General features: G+C 40.3%; 1 protein-coding gene across 1 annotated transcript in view; it reads right to left on the bottom strand.

The window, feature by feature from the left end:
• The window catches only part of SMARCA4 (SWI/SNF related, matrix associated, actin dependent regulator of chromatin, subfamily a, member 4), a 127,739-nt gene that overhangs the window by 55,507 nt on the left and 62,103 nt on the right, over positions 1-10,129 (bottom strand). Inside the window, exons 12-14 of the mRNA XM_006875121.1 lie at positions 8,232-8,362; positions 7,993-8,050; positions 93-214 (exon numbers count right to left, since the gene is read on the bottom strand). Coding sequence (XP_006875183.1) covers positions 93-214; positions 7,993-8,050; positions 8,232-8,362 — 311 coding nt within the window. The remainder of the gene's footprint in view (positions 1-92; positions 215-7,992; positions 8,051-8,231; positions 8,363-10,129) is intronic.

Here is a 10,129-nt window from a genome sequence, read left to right as displayed (position 1 = left end):
GTGTGTGTGTGTGTGTGTGTGTGTGTGTGTGTCTAAGCGCTGATGGCCCCGCAGGAAGCTGCTGAGAGGGAAGGGGTGCAGGGCTCCCTTACTCAATGATGTGGCGTGCATCCACCTCAGAGACATCATCGCTGTCTGGATCTGGAATCTTCTTCTTCTCCTCCACAGGCAGGGTGGGGGGCTGTGCTGGCTGTGGCTGCTCCTCTTCCTCCTCCTGCCAAGAGACAAACCTGTGTGAGCACAGCCCCTCCCTGTGCCCTCTAAGGTCCCAGAAGGTGATGTGCTGTGTATTTGCATCTTCCTTTTAATTGTACCGTAAATTATTTCTAGTTTTCCTAGCATGGACCCCAGACACTCCTTCCTAAGGTCACTTCAGGGGACTCGGTATTTTTGCTGAGATGAGCAGAAGAATCCTTATTCTCCTACTCCCACTAGACAATGTACGCTAGACATTTACTCTTTGCTCAAGTTACTCAAGCAATTTTCAGTTCATTCTTTTGGATTTCCCAGGAATGAAACATTTTATAGCCAACTTTCACTACTTGCTTAGAATTTACTCCAGCTTTACCAACACTGCTGAACATCTGAAAGATGTCATATAATGATAAGGATAATGGGTATCCCAGGGTACTACAACGTCTATTTTCATGTAAATTAAGTGACTGTAGTAGTTCATGAGGACTCCTGGTGTGGCACTGTAATGTCAGCACTGGACTATAAGCCACAAGGCTAACAGCTAACAGTTCAAACCCATCAGCAGCTCCTTGGAAACCCTATACAGGGTCGCTGTGAGTTGGAACCGACTCGGTAGCACTTAACAATAATAATAGTGCATGAAAAGGATTTTCAGCATGTACAGAGTAGATGATACTGGGAACTTAAGTGTGGCACTGTGGGTTAATGCACTGGACTGCAAAGTCAGTGGTTCAAGCTCACCAGCCATTCCTTGCAACTTTATACAGGGTCGCTATGGGTCAAACCGACTCGACAGCACTTAACAACAATTGCTAAAATACGCAAAGTACATTTTCCAACATTAAGCCACCCTTGGATTCTTGTATTATTATACAAAACTACAGTGTATATTTTTTTCTGTAATGTAATTATCACAGTTATCAAACATTATCTTTAATACATGTAAAGTAATTTTAATCAAAATCCAGTGACGTTTCCCTTAGAACATGGAAGAAGATTTTAAAGGAAATATTGGAGACTCACTCTTTCTGTAGTGGCAGGCAGTGCCCAGGCCCAGAGGCACTCATGGAGATGTGGCTTATCTTGGTTGGGGAAAGCAGGGAGACAAGAAAGGGCCCAGGAGACAGCAAGAGCCAGAGAAGGAATGAGAATGGACGGGAACTGGAATGTGGTCCGCTCCCCATGCTGATTCAATCAGCAGAAGACAGAGTTTCACTGACACAGGGTGTTTGTATACAACTTGTCCCATCACCGGATGATCCCAAATTTATCAACAAAAAAGACCCACTCATAGAAAGCCAGGATTAAATAGAAAAATAAGAATAAAGCAGATACACCAGAAGCATGGGAAGGGGGCATCAGGTGTTTATCAAACAAAATACCACCAGAGCCTCAATGCCCCTGGGGTGTAGATCAGAATGGAGAGAGGCTACAACAAAACATTACAAGACAAGCAAAGAAACAAGTGAGTGTTCAGTTGCTCTGACGGACATACAGAGGCTTCAAAGCAGCTAGCAGTATAAATATGCTACAAGCTTTCATAAACATTTTCAAAGAACTAAAGGAAGCCATGTGTAAGCACAGTATGAACAATGAATCAATAAAGACAGAAGCTCGGTAAGAGAGAAATGATAAACTCCCCCAATGTGACGAAAAAACTTAATGAATTGAATCATGTGCTCTCAAAACATATGTTACAAATCCTAACCCTTGTACCTGTGGGTGTAACCCTATTTGGGAAGGCAAGTCTTCTTTGTTATGTTGTTAAGTGTTGTCGAGTCGGTTCCAACCCATAATGACTCTGTACAGGGTTTCTGAGGAGCAACTGGTGAGCTTGAACCACCGATCTTGGAGTTTAAACGGCTTTGCAGTCTAGCACATTAAGCCACAGTACCAATGACATCGATTGTGAGATATTAGACACAGAAGCAAGCAAGGACAGATTGGGAAAAGGCAGATGCTATGAGATGTCTATGGACCACTGAGAAGAATACTAAGAAACTGAGACAAAGATTCTCCCTAGAGAGAACCTTTCCCTAGAGGAACATCCTGAATTCCTGGCGTGGCATTGTAGGATGAGTGCTGGACCGCTAACCACAAGGTCGGTGATGTAAACCCTCCAACCATTCTTTGGAAACCCTGTACAGGGTTGCTATGAGTCAGAACCAAACAACAAGCCACCTAAAGTGTGAAAAAAACAAGTTTCTAGTCATTAAAGGCCCCCCACTTGTGGTATTTCTGTTATAGCAGCCTGAAGAAATTGAGACACTGTCTACCCAAGAGATTGAACTAGGAAAATAAATAAAAACAGCTGGGAGAATAAAGGCAAAGAAAACTTCAAAGACAAAGGTAAAGAAAAAATTTTGAGAGCAGAAAAGAGTCATCACAGAGAGGAACTAAATTCTCATGTGAAACAAGAGACAGCAGAATGATCAATTCAAAGTGCTGAGAGAGAAACCAGCAACCAAGAATCCTACGTCCAGCTAAATTAACCACCCAAAATGAAGGCTAAATAAACACATCCCCAGACAAAGACAGAATTTATTCCTTGCAGGAAAAAAGAAAAACAAAGCTCAACAAAATACTAGCAAACTGAATCCACAGCATGCTGACAGGATTATACACCATCACTAAATGGGATTGATTCCAGGAATGCTAGAGTGGTTGAAAACAAGGAAGTCAATCATGAACTACACTGCTTCCCAAGGACAAAAGGAAAGATGATCACAACCAAAGCATCTGGCGCAGCCCAACACGCTTTCATGATAAAACACTCAACTCGAAATAGAAGGGAAATTTCTCAATATGTAAAAGTGCATTTATGAAAAACCCACAGTTCCACCATGCTGAATGGAAAAGACTGAGAGCTTCCCCCTGAGATCAGGAATAAGGCAGGCTGCTTCCTTGCACCACTGTGCAATATTGTACTGTAAGTCCTAGCCAGAACAATCAGGCAAGAAAAGGAAACAGAGGAATCAAAACAAGGGAAGGAAGAAGCAAAATGATCTCTTATTTATAGATATATATACTGAAAACCTCAAAAAATCCAGAAAGCAACTAAAATTAATACATATATTCAGTAAAGTTGTGTGGTCAACACACATTGGATTTCTATACATCGGCTGTAAGTAATTTGAAAAGGAATTTAAGAAAATAATTCATCCACAATAGCGTTTAACAGAATACTTAGGAATGAATGTAACCAAGGATGGGAAAGACTTGAATACTGAAACTATAAAACATTGCTAAAGTTAAAGAGGATCTAAATAAATGAAAATTCATTCATGTTCATAGACGGGAGGACATGACACTGTTAGGGTGGCACTGATCTATAGATTCAACGCAATCCCTATCAAAATTCCAGCAGCCTTCTTTGCATAAATAGAAATGTCAATCTTCAAATTCCAAGATAGCCTCAGTATCCAAAGCAATCTTGAAAATAAGAACAAAATAGGTCTCACACTTCCTAATTTAAAAACATACTATTTTAAAAAAAACATACTAAAAAGCTACAATAATGAAAACAGTCTGGTTATTGGTACATGCTGTTGAGTCAGTTCTGACCCACAGCAACCCTATGTCCAACAAAATGAAACACCGGCCAGTCCTGTGCCATTCTCACAACTGCTGCTACACTGACTGCCACTGTGCCAATCCATGACCCTCCCCTTCACCAAGCACAATGTCCTTCTCCAAGGACTGTCACTGCTATAAGGATATGTAAATACACCAATGAAACAGAATTAGGAGTCTATAACTAAACCCATATATCTTTGTTCAACTCATTTTCAACAAGTATGCCAAATTCATTCAAAAGGGTAAGAACAGTTTCTTCTACTGAATCTCTATATGCTTAAGAATGAAATTAGACAGTCTGAAACTACCAGCTGTTCCACGGGACAAAGATGAGGCTTTCTGTTCAGGTAAAGATTTACACCCTCTAAAACCATATACAGGGACACTACAAGTCAGAACCAACTCCACAGCACATAACAACAACAACAACATATACACTGGTGGTGTTAAGAACCACTGACTTGGTTCCAACTCATATTGACCCTCTATAGGGTTTCTGAGGAGTGGCTGGTGAGCTTGAACCGCTGACCTTGCAGTGTAGCACATTAACCCACAGCACCACACCAGGACTCCTACAATACACTATATATGAAATTTTACTAGAAATGAATCAATGACCTGATGCAAGAATTAAAACAATAAAACTTTTAGAAGAAAACATACAGGGATAATGATTTAGGACTTAGTTTTCAACAATGGATTCTCGTTGTTTTTGTTGCTAAGTGCCATCGAGTCGGTTCTGATCCATCGCAACCCTGTAAAGGATTTCCAAGAAGCAGCTGGTGAGCTTGAACCACTGATCCTGCAGTTCAAACCAACTTTGCAGTCCTGTACATTAGCCCACAGTGTCAAACCAGGATTCCTATGGGTTCTTGGATATGACAATAAAAGCACAAACAACTAAAGAAAATGTTGAACTTTGTAGAAATTTTTTGTGCAACAAAGGACTTAAAAAAGCAAAGAAACAACCCACAGAATGAGAGTAAATATTTGAGAAGCATGTATTGGACAAGGGCTTAATATCCTAAATATATTAAGAATTGTAACTCAACAACAAAAAAGACAAAGAACCCAATCAAAACATGGGCAAATGACTTGATTAGATATTTTACCAAAGATACACAACCAAACGAAATACTCCTCAAACTGACAAAAGTCCCAAAATATCTATAATAAAAAGTAAGAACTAATCAATAGTAAGTTTAATGAGTTCATAAGATACAAGATCAATATAGGTTTTAGTGGTATTTTCCACCTAAAAGCAAGAAACAACCCAAAAATAAAGTTAACAATTTTATCCATAAAAACATCAAAAAGAACAAAATATTTAAAAATAAGTTTAATAGAAGTATTAAAATTATACACTGAAAACTAGAACACATTACAAGAAAAATTAATGATTATCTTTAAAAACTGAAGCCATTCCATATTCATGGACTTGGAAATTCAGTATTAAAGTTCCATTGTGAGACTGACTCACTGAAAGTTCCAAGAAGCCTTTCTGTAGTAATTCATAAGCTGAATTTAGCTTGAAATGCAAGGGCCTACCAAGTCTGAAAAAGAAGACTAACCAATTAATAAACTTATTACAAATGTGCAATCATTAAGATAGTGTGGTACTGGTACAAGAATATAATGGAACAGAATTGAGAATCAGAAACAAAGACTTCATTTATGGTCAATTGATTTTTCCACAAAGGTGCCAGGACTATTCAATGGGACCTTTTCATCAAATAGTGCTTAGTAAACTGGACGTCAGTGTGCAAAATTTACACCCTTACCTTTGACCACACATAAAAATCAACTCAACATAAATTATAGTCCTGAGTGTTAAGAGCTGAAACTATAAAAACTATTAGGAGAAATAGGAAAAATCTGTGTGACCTTAGGGCAGGTAAAGAAAGAGTCCTTAGGTATGACACCAAAAGTAAAATCCATATGAGAATAAATTGATAATTAAACATCATCAAAAGTAAAACTTTTGCACTTTACAACAAATGCCATTAAAACAGATTGGAAGAAGGCATTTGCAAATTATTACCTCTAACGAGGATCAAGTATCTAGAACATATATAGACCTCTTACAACTCAGTAATAAGATGACAAACAACCCTGTTAAAAATGGTCAAAAGATGGGAATAGATTTTCACGAAATATGATATACAAATGGTATATAAGCATATGAAGAGATGCTCAACATCATTAGTCACTAGAAAAGTACAAAATAATCAAAAGGACAGACAATATAAAGTGCTGGCGAGGATGTGGAGAAACTGGAACCCATGAAATGGGACAGTCACTTTGAAAACAGTTGGCAGTTTTTTTAAAAGTTGAACATAAACTTACCATACGACCCAGTAATTCCACTCCTAGGTATCTACCCAAGAGAAATGAAAACATATGTCCACACAAAGACAGGTACATGAACATTCATAGCAACATTATTCATAATTGCCAAAACATGGAAGCAGTGCAAATGTCCATCAATTGGAGCATGGAAAAACAAAATTTGGTGTACCATAAAATGGACTACGACCCAGCAGTAAATGAATTCTTGATACACAACATTATGGAGGAACCTCAAAAAGACTATGCTAAGTGAAATAAGTCAGACATAAAAGATTCCATGCTGTATGACTCCACTTATATGAACTGTCCAGAAAAGACAACTCTACAGAGACCGAAAGCAGACTGGTGGTGTTCTGGAGCTGAAGAGAATATAATCAAAGCAGGAGGGCATTTCTGGCGGTAATGGAGTCGTCTAAAACTGGTAGGTGGTGATAATAGCACAAATCTATAAAGTCACTATAAATCATCAAATTGTACGTCTACAACAGGTACATTTCAGAGTATGTAAATCACTGTTTGAAAGTTACAACAAAACAGTACTGACTAAACTAAGAATCACTAGGTTGTCAAAAGAAACTGAGCAGGTGGCCTTCACGACTCAAATAGATACAGAAGCTAAATATAACCTTATTTTAAAATCTCAGAAGTTAAGTCAATGCGAAAGAGATGCATCAGACAGTATGCCAATTAACTTAGTACTCAGAGGAGGGAGGTTAGAATCCATCCTTTCATCAACACCAAATAAACACCACCAGATGACCTGGAGATGCATATAAAATCTGAAAAAGCTGGGCTGAAAGCAGGACACACCAAAAGAAAGTTACAGGGGAACTTTAAACTGGCTTTCGGCTAAGGTTAAATACATAAAAAGCCCTAAAGAGTCCTAGTGTGGCACTGTAAGATCAGCACTGGACTGCTAACCATGAGGTTCAAACCCATCAGCCGCTCCTTGGAAACTCTAAACAGGGTCATTGTGAGTTGGAACCGACTTGACTACACTTAACAACAAAGATAAGAAGTTGAAAACTGCTCACAACTCACTAGAAATGGACAAATAAAGCAGAGTATTCACAGAAGAAATCAAAATGGTCAGTGGCACCTGAAACATGCTCACACTTAAGAGCAATCCAAGAAATGCACACTGGGGGTTAGGCGCTGGGCTGCTAACCCATCAGTTGCACAGCTCCTCTGGAAAAGGATGAGGCTGTAAAGATTTACAGTCTCGGAAACCCTTCGTAGAGTTGCTGAGTCAGAATCAATGGCAATGACTCACCACAGCTGAAGGGGCAGTAAGGGTTTGGAGGTTAATGGGCAAAAGGCAAAAGGTACCAGGTCTTCAGAAACTCCATCCCAGGGCAGCCCTCTAAGCTACCCTTCCGGAGGGAGCAACCAAAATGGAGATGGGAACAAGGGTCTGTATCAGAGTGTCAAGTCAACCAGGGAAAAACTAGAAAGAATCTTCATTTGAGCATGATAAAATGACTTATTAAACACACACAATAAATGCAGATACTTATCTGTTTCCAAAGAATGTATTGTAATGGGTAAGCAGGCAATGAGAGTTTAAAAGAATTCAACACACAAGTTCACAGTGACTTCTCAGAGGAAGAGGGGACCTATGGAGCATTTGAAATGTGACTAGCACAACTGTGAGGTGAAATTTTAATTCCATTTCATCTGACTTTTACCATTTAAATAGTCACATGTGGTTAGAGGCTACTACATTGGACAGTGCAGCAAGAGAGCAGCCACTTCCAGCCAGGCTCCCTGCCCAACTGATGCCCCTGCTCAGAAGAGGGGCCCGGCAGTCTGAGGTGATGAAGGTACAAACGGGGTGAAAGTCACTGCTACAGAGCGCTGAGAGGGCCTTACCTCTTCCTCTTCTTCAGAGCCACTTTCTTCACTATCAGATCTTGGAGCTACTTCATACCTTGAAAAAAAAGAGTATTTTAGTAACACATCTACCCAGACCTCACATAATTCACTTTTCCTGGAAAACAGCTAGGGGGCCCAAGTGAAGACAAAGCACTCCTGGCCTCCAACTCCACTGAAAGGGGATCAAGCATCAACACAAACTCCCAGCTGTGTCTGGAGCACGAGGCCCCACTCACCCTGGATTCATCTCCAGCCAGGCCTCCAGCTGCCCAGCTTTGGGGGCATCTGTGCCGGTGAGGATCTTCCCACTCTCCACATGTATCACTTTTACTGGGAGGTCGCTCATCTGGCTGGTCTCATCCAAAGGCTGAAAAAGATTCACACACCAGATTTGAGTTTCCATGTTCTCCGTAACACAGGTCCAGGAAAGGACACGGTATTAACGTGGGGTCAACTTGCAAAAAAGCCTTCCCAACTCCACGCCCAGACAACAGCACAGAAACAACCCAATGGGTGTGGAAATGGTTCAACTGTAAATTATAATTCAGTATAAAAGCCTTGATGAGTTACATCTAAAATGGCGGATTGGGCAGACGTGCAGTGAGAGCTCCGTCAACAAGACAGAATACCAGACCAAGCAAGCTCAGGGGATGGCACTAGAACTCTGAACCACATATAAAGAAATACTTAAAAGCTTGGAAGGTTCACAGCTAGGGGAATCTGTAGCAGAATCAAGAAATCCATTGCTTTCTAATTCAAGATGCTCAGCTACTCCCAGAGCCACCATCTTGGGTAAGACCAAGCAGGGGAAGGATCAAAGCAGCTACGGACACCTGACAGAACCACGGAGATACAGGTGTGGACACTCTTTTCTTGGTATCGGTTCATTGGTCTCTCGCTGTCTGCACACCTCCAATCTGGTGTCTAGAGGGGATGCCTGAACGAATGGACACACCACCACACCCCCAACCCTGGAAAGTTCTACTAAGCATGCTCACAGATCTCCTTGAAATTTAAAGCGATAGTTTTCACTTAAAACCAAACGGCCACTACTCGTCTGTCAACTTGTCACACTGTGGTAGCTTGTGATTTGTGATTCCGAAAGCTATGCCACCAGTATTTTAAATACCAGCAGGGTCACCCATGGTGGACAGGTTTCAGATGCGCTTCCAGACAAAGACAGACAAGGAAGAAAGAGTGATGAACTACTTCTGAATACTTAGTCAATGAAAACCTTATGAATAGCAGAGAAACACTGTCAGATATAGTGCCGGAAAATGAGCCCCTCAGGTTGGAAGGCATTCAAAGTGTGACTGGGAAAGAGATGCTTCCTCAAAGTAGAGTTGACCCTGATAACGTGAATGGAGTAAAGCTCGTGGGAGAAAAGCCCATGGGACCTTCATTTGCTGATGTGGCAACAACTCAAAATGAAGAGAAACACCTGTAAATATCTATTGAAAATCGGAACATGGAACATACGAGCTATGAATCTGGGAAAGCTGGACGTTGTCAAAAATGAAACGAAACACATAAAAATCGCTATTTTAGGCATTAGTGAGCTGAAATGGACTGGTATTGGCCATTTTGAATCTGACAACCACATGGTTTACTATGCCGGGAATGACACATTGAAAAGGAATGGTGTTACATTCTTTGTCAAGAAGAACATATCCAGATCAGTCATGAGATACAACACTGTTTGTGATAGATAATATCCATGCACCTACAGGGAAACCCAGTTAATACTACTATTATTCAAATTTATGCACCAACCACTAAAGCCAGTGAGGATAAAATAGAAGAATTCTACAAACATCTTCAATCTGAAATTGATCAAACATGCAATCAAGATGTATTGATCACTAGTGGTGATTGGAATGCAAAAGTTGGGAGCAAAGAGGAAGGATCTTTGGATCCTTGGTGGAAAATATGGCCTTGGTGATAGAAATGATGCCGGAGAACACATGACAGGATTCTGCAAGATCAATGATTTGTTCATTTCAAATACCTTCTTTAGACAGCGTAAGAGATGACTATACATATGGACCTCACCAGATGGAATACATAGAAATCAAATTGACTACATCTTCAGAAAGAGACGATGGAAAAGCTCCGTATCATCAGTCAAAACCAG

The sequence above is a fragment of the Chrysochloris asiatica genome, unplaced genomic scaffold, assembly GCF_000296735.1.
Source record: "Chrysochloris asiatica unplaced genomic scaffold, ChrAsi1.0 scaffold00312, whole genome shotgun sequence".
NCBI lineage: Eukaryota > Metazoa > Chordata > Mammalia > Afrosoricida > Chrysochloridae > Chrysochloris > Chrysochloris asiatica.
Note: the sequence above shows the minus strand (reverse complement) of the source record. Positions and strands in the feature narration are given on the sequence as shown.